Genomic DNA, 21,184 nt, shown 5'->3' on the forward strand with positions numbered 1-21,184 from the left:
TCAAAAAGGATACATCTCACTTTTGACGAGTAACGATGAGAAACACATCGAAAGTTGAAGTTGAAGTTCCGGTAGAGCGATTTCGCGACGAAAAGTGCACTTCTCTTGTACTTTTTCAGGTCCCGGGGACTCCAATCCTCCCAAAAATTTGCAGAGAGCTTGGTGGGCACCTGGGGAACACCACCGGCCAGTTTTTTTCCCAGGGGGAGGCCACCGACTAGGCTTGAGGGAGAGGGGTGGCTGGCCTGCCCGAAAAGGTGGCTGGCCGGCCACTTTTCCAAAACTATGGGCATTTTGGTATTTTCACTCTCTTTTCTTTAAATCCATTCGGCCAAACACTTTTTCCTCACAACTCCAGCTCTGAAAACACCTTCTCTACCTTCCTAGACCATTTTCTTTCTCAGATCTGTGCTCTATACGCGTTTTCCAATGCCCTACGCAAGTTGTTTTCGCGAAATCTTTCAGTTTTCGGCACTTTGGACCGATTAAATTTTGATTTTGGTGCTTCTTTTCTCATTTTCACCACTTAAGGTAAGTTTGTCTCAACATTTGGAAGATTTCCTTGGGGGTTGACTTTTGTTGACTTTTTCATTTCCCGAGAGTTGACTTTTGTTGACTTTTTTCAATTTTGACTCATTTTGCTCATTTTTGCTTCTTTTTGCAGATTTTCTGAAATGGCTGGTCATTTCCCTCACGGTGGAGGTCCTCCGGGCACCGGGGATGATCCCGACATCATGGCTCTACCTCCGAGGGTTCGACCCTTCATACCCGAGAGGTACGACCCTCTGACACATGTGCTCCCCCAGGCAGTTTTCTACCATTTTACCGATTTCGATGATCGAGGACCCGGGGATCTTTTATTGCGGGAGCCGGAGTCCCACCTCTCCCATCAGGTGCAGGAGGTATGTTCCTTGCTTTCATATTTTCTGCGATGTAACCTGCATTTTCCATGCATTCCGTGTTATGTTTATCTGCTCATTTGAGTGCACCGCTTGTTTAGAATGCTTTAGTCTATGACACCGTATTCTATTTGCATCTCGAACACATAGTTCAAACACTTGAATTTCTGAACACACAGTCCATGAGTTGAAGGTGAACACACAGCACACACACTTGTTAGAAAGTTAAACACGCAGCCCAAACTTTGAATTTCCGAACACACGACCTGAATGGAAGGTGCACACACTTGACAAAAGGTTGAACACGCAGCCCAAACTTTGAATTTCTGAACACACAGCCCATCTGAAGGTGAACACGCAGCACACACTTGTCGAGAGTAGAACACACAGCCCAAACTCTGAATTTCTGAACACGCTGCCCAAGTTGAAGGTGAACACGCAGCACACACTTTGAATTTCTGAACACACAGCCCATCTGAAGGTGAACACGCAGCACACACTTGTCGAGAGTAGAACACACAGCCCAAACTCTGAATTTCTGAACACGCAGCCCAAGTTGAAGGTGAACACGCAGCACACACTTGTTGAGAAGGTTGAACACGCAGCCCAAACTTTGAATTTATGAACACACAGCCCATCTGAAGGTGAACACGCAGCACACACTTGTCGAGAGTAGAACACACAGCCCAAACTCTGAATTTCTGAACACACAGCCCATCTGAAGGTGAACACGCAGCACACACTTGTCGAGAGTAGAACACACAACCCAAACTCTGAATTTTTGAACACGCAGTCCAAGTTGAAGGTGAACACGAAGCACACACTTGTTGAAATTTGGACACACAGCCCAAATATTCGATTGGCACGCAGCTCATTGCATTGTATCTGCTTTAGTTTGCACACTGCTCATACATTTCATTTGCACACAGCTCATTCATTTCATTTTGAGACTGAATGTATGTATTTATTCTGAATACAGGTGACCTCCCGTATAGCACGAGGATATGGCTCCGTTGTGGCTAGAGAGTGGTATGTTGAGCTTCCAGAGGCTGTCCGGGATTTGGTTGACTTGGCAGGGTTTGGGCCCTTCTGCTCCGGGATATCTCGTTGCCCGGCTAGTAGGACACTGATGGGTGCTTTAGTGGAGAGATGGTGGGACACCACCAACTCCTTTCATTTCTCTGCCACTGGGGACATGACTATGACCCCATTTGACTTCGCCGTATTGACCGGCCTTGATATGGGAGGCTGGGTGATCCCATATGACGAGGACATGGGCTAGTGGGAGGCCGCCTAGATCTACTTGTTGGGAGCTCGCCCACCAGTTGACAGATCTTCGGGCAGGGTCCGATATACTTGGTTTTCCTCCCATTTCCGGAAGGTGGAGATGGAGCCTGAGACTCCTGAGGAGGTAGCCCAGTATACCCGCGGATTTTTTATGTTCCTCTTCGGGACTACTCTGTTCGCCGATAGGGGGAACACTGTCGGACTTTATCTCTTGAGTGCCCTAGTGGACCTATCACAGGTCTGGCGGTATGATTGGGTGGCGCCAGCCTGGCCACCCTTTATTGCTATATGAACGCGACCTCCCGCGGACGGAGGAAAATACTTGGCAGTTATTGGAGAGTCTGGGAGGTACTTTCTGCCCCCTTTGATTTACATTTCTTCTTTCATTCTCTGTACACTGCACACACAGTACACTTTACATTTTGTATCTCTGTACTCTGCCCTCAACATTCTGTATTTACAGTTTACACTCAGCATTCTGTATTCTGATGGCTACTGCCCTGTTTTCCACAGCTATGGATCTATGCGTACTTCCCGACACTAGCCCCGGAGCTCGAGGTAGCGATGCCTCCCATAACCTCTTACTCGCTGGTATTTGAGGGCCCATACCGTCCGAGACCTCGGGAGTCACTTCTCTATCTACGATAGTACTTTGACATAGTACGGCCATCAGAGGTATTGCAGAACTCTCAGTTCTTCATGTTTCCAATCTTTGATTTATCTTGCGCATTTACGATTTTTGATCAGCTTATGCGTTGGTTACCCGCAGATCGCATGGCAACCTTGGGCGCCTTTGGGTAGTGACCTCCGATTCCAGTTTGCCGGAGCCTGGGGTTCCTCTCAGTACAGGATCCTGTTAGAGGGGCCGATCGGTAGGGCCTGGTTTTTAGGGGAGCGCTTCCTGCGCCAGACATGGGCTACCCCGTTCAGGACATTCCCTCAACACCCCCAGACGACATGCGAACCGCTGATAGGCTCTCTCCCCAGGGTGTCATTGACGCCAGGTTGGGTACTGATGCATTTCTTCATCTGGAGCAGGGAGAGTATGCGACTTATCGTCACACATACTTGATGCCTTCGTTGACAGGAGTCCGTACCCCGACGAGGAGATCCGTTGGTATGCCCTCATCGAGCTGGGCTCGGGCCGCGGACGTCCCTTCCACTAGCAGGGCTGGTACATCCAGAGGTGGAGGTGGATTGGTTCCCCCGATTCCTCCGACTCATCATCATCCTGGGTGGCCAGACATGCTAACCGAGCTGACGGGATGGCGATTTGGGACTCCCTACTCGATTCCAATAGAGCCTCTCATGTCTGACCACAGATATGTCAGAGATCCTGATTCGCCGCCGGTATGCTTTACAGCTTTGATTTATCACTCAGATACTTGGACATTCATTCCTTTACTGATATTTTGCATTTGTATCTCCAGCCTCCGGTCGAGTATATGGATGAGATGCTCGGGATGATAGCCGCACTTGAGGGCATGGTCTTACGGAGAGAGGCACAGTTGTCCATCATGGGCGTCCAGGTACTCTTTAATTTTCTCGCATTTATCATACTTCCGATGACATGTTGAACTTGATCATTTCACTGCATTGGTAGGTTGCCTGTGTAGAGCACATCTGACACATACCACATTCATATATTGTATCTGTACCTGATACACACATTTGAGCTGATGTATTCAAACTACACTTTTTATTTTCAGATGCCTCCAGTATATCAGCCACAGACCGGGCCATCCAGGCCTTCTCGGGGAGCCGGGCCATCTCGACCTTCTCGGGGAGCCGGGCCATCTCGGCCTTCTCGCGGGGCCGAGAGAGGGGAGTCGTTCCGTAGACGCAGAGCACATATCGTAGAGGAGGAGCCCGGTGAGGACGAAGAGGAGGAGGAGGCTGCAGATCGTCAGTCAGAGACATCTACTGACAGAGATGAGGGTTCCGACCCTAGTTCCGGGAGTGGAGAGGAGGTTGAGGAGGATCCCGAGAATGACAGTTCCGACTCAGATGGTGCCGGTGGTGCAGAGCCTGTTCCGCAGAAGAGGACGAAGAGGGCCTCTTATTTCTGCTCTTGAGAGCATTGGTGCAGCTGTTTCCTGCTTTATTTATCTTTTTTACTAGTAGTTGTAGCACATTGTACATTATTAGGCAGTTTTATTCTCTGTAAAACTTGTACCTTTGTTGTAAAATGTTGTAACAAAAGAAGCATGACGGAATGAAACAACTTTTTGAAAAAGTGTTGTACTTTATATTCTCAGCATCGCATCGCATCGTTTTGCACAAAAATGAGATTGAACGGTAAATGTGCACTATGTATTTGCCAAGTCAGGTAGCGAACCGACACGACAAACAAAACAACCTAACTTACTAAGAAACAACAAAATCTCAGCAAGTTTACAACTCGATAAGCAAAACAAAGAGTAACAACTCAAATGCACAAAGCTCGGCGACTCAATAAACAAGACTCGGTAAACGAAACAGCTCGACAAACAAAACAACAACTCAATAAGCAAAACTAAACACCAACTCGATAAACAAGGTGTATTTCGGATGATCTGGGCGACAGAACGCATCCAAAACTGAGGAAAACTCGCGCCTTCAACACTCCCGATACATGGAAATGCTAGGAACTTCCTTCTAGATGGTAGAACAGGACCAAAGACACAGATTGCAGCATGGCCGGCCACCTTTGGGAGCTGGCCGACCAGCTTTTTACGTTTGAGGAGAGAGGGGTGGCCGGCCTACCAGAAAAGGTGGCCGGCCGGTCACTTAGCTCAGCAACCGCCAGTTTTTCGACACGTGTCCTCCCGAACAGTGCCTTATCCCCTTTAAAGGTCCTAGCTCCGTGGCTAATTCATTTCATCTCAGTTTTGCACCAAAATGGAGGCGTTTCTTGTCGAAAATCTCACTGCTTGGATTGCTACTTTAGACGGCTCGGAAAAGTTGAACTTCCGGGGCTTTGGCTTGAATGCACTATTCACGCTGAGCCGTACTCCGCTACACCTTCCCTTCCTTCATGCCGCGGTAAGGTTTTGGAACCCGGTAACACATGTCTTTAGCTTCGGCGGGCAAGAGGTATGTCCAACTTTCGAAGATTTTCAAGCTTTGATGGAATCTGAAAGTTATGAAGAGATCTTGCCTCAGTTTCGCTTTGGTCACGCCTAAGCTTTAGGGCGGATGTGTGGACTCATCACGCATGACACTCGGTCTCTGATCTGTAATGGGGAACTGGACATCCTCGGATTGATTTATCGCTTTTCTGACGCCGGTGACCGTGGCGACCATCATTGGCAAGGTTTCCAACAACATGCCCTTTGCTTGTGTATGCTATCTCACTTTCTACTTGCGTTGGGCTTTGGTGGATCTAGCATTCGCCTGATTGAAGTTGCTCAAGGTTTGAGGGATGGAAAAAGTTGTATTGCGATGACACTGGCTGAGACTCTGATGGGATTAGATGCTTTCCATCGCCGGGAGATGACCAGATTTGCCGGGAGTCCACTACTGCTGCAGATAATGTTTCCCACCCAATCTCACATATGTGTTGCTCATATCTCTTGGCCTTCAGGCTCGGTTTTTCTCACAAAATCCTTGTCTTACTTTTCTCTCATCGTACATCTCTCTATTCTTCATTCTCTCATTCTTCATCCCTCCCCAGGTATGGTTGATGGATAAATTGCAGGTTGTGGACTCTTGCTCAGCCTACTCAGCTCGCGGCTACTTCTTTCGACAACACCTAGTCGATGCCCTTGATGAGGGATGGTGGCTCAACTGGATGTGCAATTTGTCTGCAGATCACATCGCCTGGCGCTGCCCTTGGCTCAATCTCCCGGCAATGAGCTATAGCATGTTCTGGTAGACCGAGATCCAGTTGGTTGGTCTGACTCACTGTGTATTCTACTTTCCGTTCCGGTTCCAACGCCAGTTCGGTCATGATCAGACTTGCCCGCCAGAGGGGATAGAGTATCCGGCTGCCTTCCCAGTTCGAGGTGCACAGCTTGCCCGATATGCCACAGCATGGAGGACGAAAGAACTCCTGGCCCCCGCTCCCACTTTCAGTTATACTTTGTCTGACAAGTGCTTGGATTGGCTCAATGAAGAGGCATAGATTGGGCCCAGTTCGGTATCAGAAGCTTCGACCAGCTCTGGGAGGGGGCGCAGGAACACCTGACTTGACTATGCCCCAGATTTATTGCTTTATTAGTATTTTCAAGTTTTCTTTATGAATATGATAAAAAGCAACTTCGATTGTATGCAAGAACAGGAGAACTCTGTTTTGAAATCAATGAAATTGAAGGTTATGGTACTGGAAATTTTTCGCTTTGGTCCAAAAATGGTCTTAGTTGTAGAAAGATTAATTTGAACAAAGTCAACTTTTATTAAAACTTTTCAAAACCATTTTCGATATGGATCAGAACTGGACACGCCTGAGGTCTGTCACTTAGATGCACAACCCCAGATCCCTGCAACTGGAAAGTTGCCCCTAGTCTGAGGGCACTGCACGGCAACGAAAAGTTGCCTCTAGTCTGAATAGCACTGCACCGGAGATTACAATCAAAGCCCTTAAATGCTGATAGACAAAGATGACCGAGATGATCAAATGGACAGAGTTGATCGGGAAAAAGTTTATGGCTGAACTTCAGGATGAAGTTGCCTATGTATCCTAAAGATGGGAATCAAGCCTTACGTAGTTCAGGCTTAGGTTCACTCGAGTATTTTCACTCTCTTTTTACGCTCTAACTTTTGCCAAGGCCGCCCTTTGCGGGTTTTCAACCTTGCGAGCTCAGTTTTTATATTTTTCCAATTTTTTATGCTCTAACTTTTGCCTAGGTCGCCCTTTCGGATTTTCGGCCTAGCGAGCCTCTCAGGGGTAATATTTCTTCAGCTTGTCCGTGTTGATTGGTTGGGAGAACTCTAGGCTATCTAGATCCATCAGAACCACAGCTCTACCTGACCAGATAGACTTGATGATGTAGGGACCAGTCCAATTGGGTCTAAACTTGCCCCTTGGGTCGTGGATGGGAGCTCGGTTGTCCTTGAGCACCAAATCTCCTTCCTTTAGATTCCTAGACTTAACTTTCTTGTTGAAAGCCCGGGCAATTCTGCGCTGATAACCTTGAACATAGTACAGTGCTTTCAGTCTTCTCTCATCAAAGAGCATGAGTTCCTCAAACCTGCTCTGCTGCTAATCTGCTTCGGCTATTTGACACTCAGCCAATACTCGCAATGACGGAACCTTAATCTCGATAGGTAGAACGGCCTCCATCCCATAAACCAATGAATACGGAGTCGCTCCGGTAGAAATTCTAATTGACTGACTTGCGTGTCACATATTTCAGATTGAATTCGGAAAGCAACAGCAACCAACGAGCTAGCCAAACCGTAAGTGCCGGTTTCTCGAAAAGATATTTGATGGGATCGAGTCGTGAAACCAACATTACGGAGTGAGATAACAGGTAGTGTCGCAGCTTCCTGGTAGCCCATACCAAAGCTAAGCAAGCCTTCTCCAACGGTGTGTAGCGAGTCTCATACTCTAGCATCTTCTTGCTCAGATAGTAGATGGCTCTCTCCATTTTGTCCTCTGATTCTTGCGCGAGCATGCAGCCCATTGTGGTCTCGGTCACTGAAAGGTACAATATCAACGGTTTCCGCGGCTCTGGCGGTGACAACACGGGCGAGTTCTGTAAATATTCCTTGATCTGTTCAAAAGCAGCTTGGCATCGGCCGTCCTATTAGAATTTCTTTCCTTTCTTCAGGAGACCAAAAAGTGGTTCACAAGTCAAGGTTAATTTTGAGATAAACCGTCTTATAAATTGCACTTTTACCCAGAAAGCCTCGCACCTCCTTTTCAGTCCTTGGTGGTGGCATTTCTAAGATGGCCTTGATTTTTGAAGGGTCGACCTCGATGCCCCTTTGTGTAATCAGAAACCCCAGCATTTTTCCCGCTGTAACACCGAACGTACACTTCTGAGGATTTAGCCGCAATCGAAATTCTCTGATCCTTTGAAAGAACTTTTGTAAGGCGGTGTAGTGGCCCTCTCTTTCTTTGAACTTGACAATCATGTCATCCACGTACACCTCAACCTCTTTGTGGATCACATCATGCAATATTGTAGTCGCGGCCCGTTGATATGTAGCTCCAGCATTCTTTAACCCAAACGGCATCACTCTGTAGCAGTAAGTCCCCCACGGGGTGGTGAAAGCAGTCTTCTCCCGGTCTTCAGGTGCCATCACTATCTGATTATAGCCTGAGAAGCCATCCATGAATAAGAGCAAAGTATGCCCTGCTGTGAAGTCCACTAACTCGTCAATATGCGGCAAGGGAAAGTCATCCTTCGGAATAGCTCTGTTTAAATCCCTGAAATCCACGCATACCCTGATCCTACCATCCGTCTTCGGCACTGGGATGATGTTGGCCAACCAAGTCGGGTATTCGGATACCAGCAGGAAGCCTGCGTCGATTTGCTTGGTGACCCCTTCCTTAATCTTGAGAGCCCAGTCGGGGTGGATCCTCCTGAGTTTCTGTTTAACGGGTCGGGCCTCGGGGTCAAGAGGGATCCGGTGCTGTACTATCTCAGGATCGATTCCAGGCATGTCTTTGTAGGACCACGCGAAAACATCTTTGAAATCTTTTAATAAAACGACTAAACGCTCGCGTTCCTCCGAAGACAACATGGACCCGATCTGGACCAGCCGTGGGTCCTCCTCAGTACCAATATTCACTGTAGTGATTTCATCAACTAGGGGTTTAACAAATCTTTCCTGCTCTTGTACAATTAAGCGTTGCAAAATTGGAGGAATTTCGTCCTCGTTGTTTTCATCAAAATTTTGAAAGTCTGAGTTAATGCAATAAATCAAGGGCACAGAAAAGTACTCAGAAACCACAGCTACTTGATTCTCATTAAGCACATCCAAATCGTCCGATTCTTCGGTTACAACATACTCAAAAGAGAAAGAAAAAGACGATCTGGACAAGACTGTGGCATCCGGGTTATCATCCCCAGGATTACCAGACTCAGACTCAGTCGAGCTGGAACCTGATTCCGACTCACAAGACTCGGTGGAATCAGATTCCGGCTCACTACCTGACTCGGTGCTGCTGGACAAAAATCCCTCTTCATACTGCCAAATGAGAGAGGGTGCAATAGATGCATCCAAAATAGTTGCTGGCGGTCCAGCAGCCGTTCCATTCCCGATCACGCATACCGAGAAGTTATCCCCCAAGCACTCCTGGTCGATCGAAGGATCTGAAAGTAGACACGCCAGCGCTACCCCCATTTCAAGTTCGGTGTCCTCAGACTGCACTTTCTTACACTGCTCAACCTCAGCTGATGGGTCTGTCTGCTCTCCGGCAACGTCATCCCCGGATAGTTGCAGGTCGAAGAAGATCTCGGAACTAGGCACACGCTTCCTCTCCGCGTTCAGCCATGGCTCTGGGAAGCCACAAAATGGAAGGTCCTCCCCTTCCCGGACGAAGCGTCCGTTTAGGGTATCCTGAATGGGCCTATGCATCAACTCAAAAAGGCTTCCCCGCCTTCTTTGCTTTGGCTCTCCCAGCCATCTTTTTACCCTTCCTCACCCAGTCCTCTTTGGTGGGCAGATAACCCAAGCCAAAGGTATGCGGATTGTGCGGCACTTCGGCCAATGCTGTGACGCCCTTCTGGCCGCTCTTTCCCAATCCCATCCCGGGGATGTGTTGAAGCTTGTTCATAAGGTATACAGATTGAGCACTGACATACACTTCCTCATTAACAGCCATGATGTTCTGCACAATTCGGGCCACAGCTAAAGTAAACCCTGATAAGAACAAATCCTCCGTGCCATGTTCGATTTCCAAGACTGGTGTAGACACTTCCGGCGGCGGATGGATTGAAAAATTCCCAAAAACAATAGCTACCCCTTTCCCGTGAGGGTACTTCAACATCTGATGCAAGGTGGAAGAGACTGCCTTGACCTGGTGCAACCACGGTCGCCTCAAAAGTAGGTTAAAGGTTGCGGGAACGTCCAAGACATGGAATTCAATGTTGTGTTGTCCTGGACCGACCTGGGTCTGAATTTTGACAGTCCCCATCACCTCCCTGCTTGTATTATCATAGGCTTTGATCACTTGAGTAGTTGGCACGAAGTCCACGGGCTTCAACCCGATTGCATATGCCATCCTTGACGGGTAACGTTAATAGTAGATCTCGTGTCGACAAGGACCATTGGTACCCATTTGCCTCTACATTCCACCGAAATGTAGAGAGGTTTGTTGTGATTTGCGCCTTCAGGCGGTAGTTCTTTGTCAAAAAAGGTCAACGTCGGGGAACCTCCTCCCGGAAAAACCAATCCAACTAGCTGCTCTGGTGTGGTGTCTATAGAAACCTTGGCCTTGTCCATGGCTGAAAGGACAGCCTGCCTGTGTACTCGTGATGCCATAAGCAGTCCCCAGATGGAGATGTCCGCTTGTATCTTTTTTAACTGCTTCAGTACAGCCTCTTCCTCGATTTGCTTTTCTTTCTGTCTTTCAGCTTCCTTATCTTTTCCAGATGCTTCTGGCTGGTCTAGTGCGGGGGCTTGAAATACCGCCCACTTCTTGTCATCTGATTGACCTCGCTGATATACCAGGTATCATCTGGCTGGTTACTCCCCCAGTTTTCATCTGTGTGGGTGAGACATAAATCATCGTCTTCCCACCACATTCCGTCGGCGGCCGACAAACACCCGTCCGGCCCTGGTATGAGCGTACTCGTAGTACCTTCAGCCCACATGCCCGCAGCGTCTTCTGTTCCCGTGCCCACAGCACTTTCGGCCCCTTCACAGGCTTTTGCTTTCCTGACTCTCTCAGAATCCCAAAACTTTTCTTGTTCTGACTGCATCAGTGCAATTTGTGGTTCAACTTTCTCTGTATCCACAATGCTCAAGTCCCGAGCGAAATTCTTCATACCGGCGCTCTCCGGCAATGTATTCTGACTTCCGGCCCTTCCGGCCACAATTGATACCCTCACGCCCTGCCAGGTCCTGTTCTAGTTGGAACTCTTCCACAATATCTGGTTGGTCATCCAGCCATCCGGTAACCTCTGCCGATTCCTCTTAATCAAACTAGTTGACTTCCGCGCCCCCTGATTCTTGGTCATTGAAAAACTGTAGGTTGGCAAAGTCCTCTTCTACAGTCGCCACGTCATCTGTTCCCTGCTCAAATTTATCCCCCTGGATCACACACAGTTCTGCTTTCTTTTACAATTCTATACTTGGCTTAGACCGGCCTGCTGACAGGATGTAATCACTTGGATCATAGGCTTCCCCAGCAAAGTTCCCAGACTGCTCAAACCCTGATTCAACAGCCCATCCTCCTCTGCAATCTCTCCCGTACCGTCTTCAACAGTCGCCACCATTGGCTCAGGTTGGGTTGTGGAGGTGCCCAGCATGCACAAAAAGTCAGTGCAGTCAGGAAGGAGCACCTCCGGCTTAGGTAGATGGGAAAGAGTGATATAGATACTAGGATCGTAAGACACGACCCCAGTTTGGATAAAATTGACTCTTTTGGGAGGTGGAGCTTGGTTGTGTGTAGGGAGTGGGTTAGTTGTGACATTGGGCTTTTCTGGAGGTAGGATCACCTGTTTGTCAATGAGATCTTGAATCTCATGACGCAGTCGGAAACATTGGTCAGTGTCGTGACCATGTTGTTGGTGATACGCGCAGTATTTGGCTGGGTTATGAGAGGGGGGAAGTGGGTTTGGTAGCGGCCTCGGTTCCAGGGGTTTTAGATGCCCTTTCCTGATTAATACCCCTAGAGCCTTGGACAGGGGCATATACAATGGGGTGAAGTTTCTTTGGCCTCTGGGTGGGTACTTGGTGGTTTGGGTGTTACTTCCAGATGCACCGGAGAAAGGTGTAGCTGCCATGGGTCTTGGAAGGGAAGGGGGAATGGTGGTGACCATGCTGACTTCCGAAGTCCTTGTAGTTACAGCGCCACTCGGGCCTGCATTATTGTTGCGGTTAAAGGTTCTTCTGGGCTGTTCCTTATCCTGGTCAATCCGACCTTGTTTCATTGCATCTTCAATTTGTACCCCCATCTCATGCAGATCAGAAAAGGTAGGGAAGGGGAGTACAATCATCTTTTGCATCAGTTTTGGCTGGAGATTGCGCACAATCATCCTGATCTGGTCCTTGTCAGTAGGCCTCAGGGTCATCATTGAAGCCTTCGCCCTCCATCGAGTTACAAAATCCGAGAAACTCTCTTTGTGCTCCTGCCTTGTTGTTTCGAGATCACGAGTTGTAATCTCAATTTGGGTGTTATAAGAGTATTGCACAACAAAGGCCTCGGCCATTTCATCCCAACTCCGCTTGACGTCATCCTCCAACTTCGCATACCAGATAGCGGCCACGCCTGACAGGGTCCGACCGAATAGCGAAAGCTTCTGGGGTCTGGTGAGGCCCATTGGCCGCAATATATCTGAGAATAGCCGGAGGTGGACCATGGGATCACCAGATCCGTCGAAGCGATCGATCTGTGGCATTTTGAATCTATCCGGCAATGTTACAGCCATGTCGGTATATCTGTCCTCAATATCCGGGATAGCCTTTACCCCCTGGGATTTTTTGAATAGCTTCTCGAGCTTGCTCAATTTCAGTGCTGTATGGTCTACCTCGAACTCGAAGGGAGAGTCCGGTTGATTGATAGGCGTAGGTGCCTTAGATAGCTGGGGCAGAATTGGGGGCAGAGCTGGCCCCGTTGGTATGTCCGTATCTACCTGGACATTTGGTGCCTCCTCGGGTGCTGGGATTCCTGGTGGGGGAGGAACTGGGTGTGAAGCAGATGCTCCAGTTTGTTGTTGCAGCCTGGCAATTAATTCTGTTTGTTGGGCTATGATCTCGGCCTGTTGTTTGGCAAACTCATCCCGGCGAACAGCGTCCTGTTGCATGGCTCTCATGGTCTCTTGCATCTGACGCATCATTTCCTCAACTCCTGTCGGTGCCGCCATACTGCCCTGATTTGTCTGAACTATTGGCAGGTCTATTTCTATAGCAACAATTGGGATCCCAATCTGACTGTCCACTGATGGGGTAGTCCACTGCTCTGGCAACCTCTGCTCAGACACATTGCGCTTTCTTGGCCTCTATCTGATAACTGGGGTAGAGAGTGAAACACTGGCTGTCCGTCAACCAGATCCTCGGATCGATTGAGTCGGCGACCTCTTGTCCAGGGTGCTTGGGGAATATCTACTTGGTCGGAAGCAATTATGCTAAAACTGTCCCTAGTAAAAAGATAAATAAAGTAATAAGGAAATAAATAAACAGATAAACGGACAGCATGTCAACTTAAAGTAAATGCACAACACACAGCTAGGCATAATCAACACACGGTCGATAAGCTGAACACACACTATCCTCAATCACTGATCACCATCCCTGAATCACTGTCCCCAAAGACTGAATCTAATACCTGCAGATAACTGATTCTCAAACACTGACTGATGCCCGCAGGCCTGATGCCCCAAACTCGCAAACTGATACATGAAACCCCTGTAGAGACATACTCTGACAGCACATAACAGATAATTGAGAGCCAAAACACCCCTATGTTGGGGGAGGGTTTCCCTGTCCTATTTTGTCAGGAGCTAGGGTTTCACTACGCACGCAGCGGTTTCAAACAACCTATCGGGTAAGCAACCTGTCCTAGTTTGGAATGGTCACTACGGATTCCGAATATGCACTAGGTCGAATGGTCAAAAAAGGGTGCCCCGGTAAAATCGGGGTTTGTGTTCCCATACTTGCAGAGCCCATAACCGGTTAGCCTTATGGTCATGCCTTGACAAGACAAGCCTCCGGCAAACCGTTCAAGAATAGCAGATGGCAAACACGGTGTCCTAGGCGCACCAATGCAAATGCAATGCAAAGAGACACATAAATGTAGTAAAAAATAGATATCATGAGTTCGAGTCAAGTTCTCTAAAATCCCCAGCAGAGTCGCCAGAAACTGTAGACGTCCCCCGAATGCCCCGGGAGGATGAGTCCCGTTCTGTTCGTTTTCGGCTCACTACAAGTTCGGATTCTCAAATTGTCACGGTTCTTAACCTGAACCAAAGAGTCCAAATCCGGCAAATCGTTTTGAGAAAACAGATTTTTTTTGAAAGAAGTGCCAAACATGGACTGCTTTGCCAGATACAGAGTCGCCACCTAAATATTTTATTTTTTTTTTGGGAAATTTAGGAAACCCCGACTCGTTGCCTAAGGCCACGTGTCCGTCATCACCAAAGTTGCCTCGGCTCGGGAACTTGGGTACGATTGGGGAAGGTCACTTTGTGAGCACCCCCGCTCGCCCGATCAAAGATCGACCTCTACTAACTATGGTATTTAGTTTTGAAAACTTTATGCGTTCTTATTCCGGTTATTAGCCTAGATTTACTATGTGATGCGCACAGCATACAAGTATAGACTGGATCGTCTGAATTGGAACAAAACATTTCATGTTTATTTTTTAAAGTGGTTTGATGGTGCTACCCGCAAGTAGGCTAAGACATGGATTTGCCACCCTCGGGTGGGCTTAGAAAAACATGATTTTGCCACTATCTAGTGGGCTTAAAACTCACAGTCAATGCATTTATTCCAATTCAAATAATCCAACCTTCACCCACAGGCATTCAGGCAGTTATATCACATAAGCATATAGCCTCATGGTAAGCATGCTATCACGGTAGTCACTCACACGCATGCAAGGATGCTAAAGCATAAAACTTACCGAGTACTCCAAGCCAAAACAGAAGCTAATTAGAAATCCATGCATGATCCTAACTATACAGAAATGCCTAATGCAACACACGCAAAATGCAACTAAGATGGGCTCGGCTATTCTAAAGATGGCATACGAAATGCTACAACTAACAAGTATTCAACTCGGAACTGAAATACAAATGCAGTTAGTATGATATGCCGAGCCCGGTGCATGCAAGACAGATGAATGAATGCAAACATGCTATCATACTGTATGCTAATTGAAACATGCCCTAATCTAACCATCAGAAGCGGGTAAATAAAAGGGAGAAAGACGTGGGGTTGGAAGATATACATCACACACATGCACACTTATTACAACATTGCCCTCGCGCAGAGGGTCCGAATAAATAATACAGTCCCAAATGAATAAATAATATAGTCTCGAATAAATACAGAATCTTAATTAATTAACAAATTAATCTAGGAAAGCAGTAAATGGCACGCAAATTCGTGGACCGCCTCAGCTCTGTTCCAAATGATGAATGATGCATGCTCGGGTTGCCTTGTGCAGAGAATCCCTTGCGATGCCCCGATTTGCCTATGTTTGCAATTATTCTTGGGATACGTGCCAGGCTCCGGAAGGTTGCTGATTTTTGATTTGCTGCAACAGAGAGCAACAAAGGGGCATGGCAAAGTATTTTCACATATGCATGCATGACTACTCTTCAGGGAGTGTAGTCCTCGATCCTCATGCCACCAATCACGCATCTCGATGCATGATGGCTGAGAAATTGAATTGCATGACTCAATATGAAATGAATGCACATATCGACACAATAAGGCCTAGACTCCATCATGGATAATCCGGAGTGTCGGCAACCGGGAATTGAGACACGTTCCGTCACTCGGAGTACGAAACGTCCCTCGTTTCCCGTGTTTGGGCTAACTCCTATCCTAAGCACAATGCAATATGCATGACATGCATGAATGCAATCCTAACATGCAACCTAGCATACGCAATGCTATGAAATGGCATACACAATGCACGATGTAACGAGGCATACACAATTCTCTAACATACAACCTAGCATACACAATGCTGTGAAATGAAATGGCATACACAATGCATAATGAACTTACACTAACATGAGTGGACCTCAGCCACACTCACATCAGTAGCCAATAGGTGAAAATGAGACTATCGAAATGCGTGCACACATGCACGCAAACCGAGGACCGATCCTAGGCATAACATGCAACTCTAACAAGGCATGGCAAGGCATGGAATATGGCATACAAGCATGTAGATTCCAACACTGAAATATGATGCAAAATGGTCCCGAATTATGGAAATATGGCACCCGATGCATGGGATGAACCCCGAAACTCGAAACTAGGCACATGGAATGACTTGTAGCTATACAAAGCATGCATTATTTGATCATGAAGCATGAAGACAGAGCCAAGGCAGTCCCAAAACATGGACATTTTCAGTTCAAAGCATGGCCAAAAGATGCTAGCAAGATGGACTAAAATAGCATTCAATTTTGACTAGCAAACATGGTTTACATGGAAAATATAGGATGCACATGGAATCTCACCAAACCAGCAAAAATAAGTGAATAAAACATGTGAAAATAGGCCCAAATAACCACTGATATGCAACCATGGCATGCAAAAATGATGAGTTACTTTAGAGGGCCATGCAAGGAGTCATTAAGCACATGCAAGATAGACATTTGGAATGGCATAAACAACTATGAAAATCAAATATGGTAGTCCCAAAACTCACCAAATTGACCCTAGAAAGTGGCTCCAAAGCATGCAAGATAGGGTCTCTTTGGAAGGCCAAAATGACCACCAAACAAGTCAAGGTGAGAGGGGGTCACCGCCCTCTAATTTGGAAGCTCAAAATAGTGTCTTAGCCACTGAAATAGAAGGCCAAACAAAGCATACAACAAGGGCTTAGGTGTAAGGCTCAAAATAGGAGACAATCAAGCATACAAGGAAGCATATGGCCTCAAAAAAATATTGAACCTTAAACAAACTTGAATATGAGATTAAAACAAGATATTTTTCAGTTTATGAAAACTCTCAAAAACAAACACAAGTAGGGCTAATCTATCATGCAAAAATGGCCCTAAAAGAGAGAATATAGACAAGGGGCAGCAGCTGGCCTCAAACATTGAAGAGCCCTTCAAAAAATTTGAAGAGGGGCTCAAAAAAAGGCATTTTATAGTTTATGTCAAGCTTCAAAAATAATCACAAGTAGGCCTAAAATATCATGCAAGAAAAAGGCCTAAAGAAGGATAAAGAGACAAGTGATAGCTCCTGGCCTCAAACAAAGGAGAGCCCTTCAAAAAAGTTGAAGAGGGGCTCAAAACAAGATATTTCATAGTTTATGACTAAGTCCGAAACAGCTCACAAATAAGCCTAAAATATCATGCAAAAATAGGCCTAAAAGAGAGTTTAAAGAGACAAGTGATAGTTTCTGGCCTCAAACAGAGGAGAGACCTTCAACAAAGTTGAATAGGGGCTCAAAACAAGACATTTCACAGTTTATGAACAAGTCCAAAACAGCTCACAAATAAGCCTAAAATATCATGCAAAAATAGGCCTAAAAGAGAGTTTAAACACAAAGGGTGAGGAGGAGACCTCAAACAGAGAAAGACCCTTAATCAAACATGGAGATGAGCACAAAATATGACTATTTACAGTTTGGGTCGGAGCCCAAAAATTCTTGCAAGCAAGGCTTATAAATGAAGCAAGAAAAGACTAGTTTAGGGGAAAAGTGTGCTTACCCTTGAAGAGCAATGAACCAACAGCCTTTGGACCAAGAAGAGGGGCTCCTAGCCTCTAGAAATCAGCTTCAAAAGGCTGGAATGGAGTGTGGATGTGTGGAGCTATGGGTTGGTGTGTAAATGGTGCAAGGCTTTTAGGGTTTTGAGGCTTGGAAGAGAGGGAGAGGGAGAGATGTAAGCAAGGCTCTAAACAAGGATTTGTAACCCTCAAAAATGGAGCTGGGGGGTCTGGTTTTATAGAGGGAGGAGTGGAGGAAAAGGGGGGGAAAAACCAATTCAAATTTTCCCCCCAAAAGGCACCCCCCCGAATACAAAATTTGGGTGGAAACAGAGGGTACAGCTGGAAGGCATTTGGAGAGGGGATTCTGGCCGGCCAGGTTCAAAAGGTTCAGGTGGCCGGCCGGCCACCCCCCCTGGCCAGCCGGCCAGGGGTCAAAAGGGTCAATGAAAATTGCTGGTTAGCCACCCCAAAAAGGTGCCTCCCATGTGTGCACAACACAAATATGTGGTCAAAACCCAGAAAATATGAACCAGGAGAGAGAAAAGCCAACTTTTTAGAGGGGTTCAAAAGGGTCAAGGACAATTAATGGCCGGCCTATACATATTGGTGGCCTCCCAGGTGTGTACAACACAAATATGGGGTTTATGGCTAAAGAAAGTGGCCCTGGGGTGGTCAACATTAGCTTTTTAGTGAGGAAAACGGGCGACGGAGAGTAATGAAGAAATAAAGCTGGCTTTTCAGAACAATTGCTGGCCTCCCACCCTCCTACAAGCTTCCTAACAATGAAAATAAGGTCTCCACCAAAAATGAACCAAAACGGATGCAAAACGGAGGTTCGGGGACCGAAACGCGCGGCCTGGGGGCCCCGAAAATGGGCTGTTAAGCATCAGAGGTGGCATTCGATCACGAAGTTGGTCTCTCGGGCCACAGTGTTCCTAAAAAGGGAGGAAATAAGATGTGTGCCAAAAATCGGAGCAAACGGAGGTGGTTAGGCGGTCTCGAACCGAGGCACACGGCCGTCGGCTCTGAAAAATTGAAAACTGGGCTCCAAATGGGAAAAATGGCCTACGACCACGAAACGTAGCCTACAGCCACTGTGAGATGATCTACGAGGCGTCTCCCTCCCTTCGGGAAGAGAAAACAGAGAAAACAGAGCCTGGTTAGCAAACCGAGGCAAGGCACGAAAGAGTCTGGAAGTCCGGAGGCAAGGCTCGCAGCCAGGACTTTGAAACTTCTGAACGAGCACAATATGCAATATCACCGAGCGCTCAATCAGTGACGTCTTAAAAAATCGGTCAAAAATGGGGTGTCTACACCTTGCCACGCGTTAATATCCTGAAAATATATCTCCACAAGTAAGCTAATAGTTTGTGAGGCAATCTTTCACAAAACTGATAGCTAGAGGGTTCCTTCGTCAATCAACTAAACATATATTCCAAAAACAAAGCATAATAGAACAGCAGCCTTCAGTTCAGATTCCAGGGCATGCTTAGAGCTAGAGGATTCTCATATCACAGCAAGTTTTTTATACCTCCATACATGTAGAAAATAAAAGGACAATATACACATTCCTCAAAAAATAGATTACGGGTTCTAAGTTCACATACTAGCACTACCAGAGTGGAAAAAATCTTTGAGATCCATCACAAAGGACTAAGCTATGACTCACACATGGAATTCAAAGCAATAATTTATAGATTGAAATGAGACAATAAGAAACCACCCAAGTACTTGGGATTCAAAGCTTTTTGAGTTGAGTAAAAAATCAAAATGAGAGAAGAAAAAAAAAAATATGACTACATAAGTAGAAAAAAATGATTGTTAGAAACTTTTATATGTCCCCTCTTGCCCTCACTCCCACTTCCGCTCCCATCCCCGCCCCCCACTTTGTACAACTAAGATCAAAACTATATATGACTGTGTAATGCCTATCACCAGAATCACAATAGCAACATTCCACAATTTGTTACAAAAATATATAGTACATGGAAACCTGATAATGGAGAAAGTGAAAAAACTAGCATGAGAGCATGAGCAAACATAGAGAAGAGTTCTCTTACACACTTTCTAGGAGCTATCAACATCAGGAAACAGGTTTACATCTGCTTGACCGCCACCTAAGAGCCAAGAACAGAACACGACTGTTTTGAATTCTTTGAGAAGAATGAATACAGAGACCACTAAACAGAATCTCTATAAAAGTTGATCAATGGTAAGCAGCTAATAATGATGGAGTGTACAAACAGCACCAATCTAACTATCAAAGAAAATGGAAAAATCACCAAACAATAACACAAATATAATCAAATCAAACAAATCAGGATTAGATCAAACCATATCAAAAGTGCAATTAGCTTTAAAAAAAAAAACTAAAAATTAAAATATATATATATAACCCAAAAATATAATTTTTCTTTGTGTAAATAATTTGAAAAGAAGTTGTTGGGATATATTTTGCTAAAGTGAGGAAGTTTCTACTGATGATTTTGAATTTATTATGTGAAGGATTGGGAATAGAACAAGGGCATTTTGAAGGAAATCTTAGCAAAACACAACTATTCTCTGTAAATCACCACATTCCATGTCTAGACCTAAGTATGACCTTGGGACATTTTGAACACTGTGATGGCAATCTCATAACCACTCTTCATCAGTGTGATGTGCCTAGACTTCAAGCCTTCAAGGATGACAAATGGATTGGTGTCCAACCCATTCCTCATGCATTTGTAATCATGCTTGGTGTTCAATTCAAGGTACACTACTCTAATTTTACATTTAAATTGGTAGGCATAAGGCTATTAGCATGGCTATTTCGAAATATATGTTGTTGGCATAGGCTATTTTCTATTTTCACGATTTTCTTGGAATGCTTTCAGCTATTTGTAAAAAAATTCTTGCAATTTTTTTTCATAATTTTACAAATAAATCTAAACCATCTAATTGGTTTGGTTCGGGCTTGGTTTGTATTGTAGGTGATAAGTAATGGGAAGTTTTCAAGTCCAAGACATAGAGTGGTGACAAATACAAAAGACTATCGAACCATGCTTAGAACTTTTATTATTCCAAGTGATGACTGCATAATAGAACTTGCAAGAACTTTGGTTAATCCATCGAATCCCCAACGGTACATACCCCGTACCTTTAAAGAATTTGCTCAAGGTTGGAAAGGACAATTTGAAGAAGATGTTGGATTACAACAAGTAATTTGTTACTCTTCTCCTATATACCTATGTGTTGATGTGTGATATGTATTATATATATATATATAGCTTTGTAACTTGTGAGATAATTATATTTATGAAAAATAGGGTGTGGGAAAATTTGTACTGTTTTTACTAGTGGTGATGGAGGCTGGGATATCAGTCTGTTGCTTTTGTTTTCAGTCGATAATTTGGTGGCTGCTTATTATTCTCTCTGTTGCTCTCTTTTCAATCACTCTGTTTGGACTTGCTGCATACCAAGTGTTCCATTTTTTTTTTTTTTGGTTAAACTACAAATACACT

General features: G+C 45.7%; 1 protein-coding gene across 1 annotated transcript; it reads left to right on the top strand.

Annotated features, from left to right (window-relative positions):
* The first annotated feature begins 3,098 nt into the window (after positions 1–3,098).
* LOC145803582 (hyoscyamine 6-dioxygenase-like) lies at positions 3,099–20,926 on the top strand. Its single transcript, XM_082896890.1, has 3 exons — positions 3,099–3,303; positions 20,187–20,434; positions 20,654–20,926. Exons 1-3 carry the CDS (start codon positions 3,099–3,101, stop codon positions 20,924–20,926), a joined length of 726 nt encoding a protein of 241 aa, XP_082753016.1.
* Positions 20,927–21,184: the final 258 nt, after the last annotated feature.

The sequence above is a fragment of the Camellia sinensis genome, chromosome 12 (assembly GCF_055761805.1).
Source record: "Camellia sinensis isolate YWXY chromosome 12, ASM5576180v1, whole genome shotgun sequence".
NCBI classification, from domain to species: Eukaryota; Viridiplantae; Streptophyta; class Magnoliopsida; order Ericales; family Theaceae; genus Camellia; species Camellia sinensis.

Coding starts and splice junctions, on each gene's coding strand:
- LOC145803582 (XM_082896890.1), top strand. CDS start 3,099: ATGGGCTACCCCGTTCAGGACATTCCCTCAACACCCCCAGACGACATG. Junction 3,304..20,186: donor CCCGACGAGGAGATCCGTTG/GTATGCCCTCAT, acceptor TATTATGTGAAG/GATTGGGAATAGAACAAGGG. Junction 20,435..20,653: donor TGCTTGGTGTTCAATTCAAG/GTACACTACTCT, acceptor TTTGTATTGTAG/GTGATAAGTAATGGGAAGTT.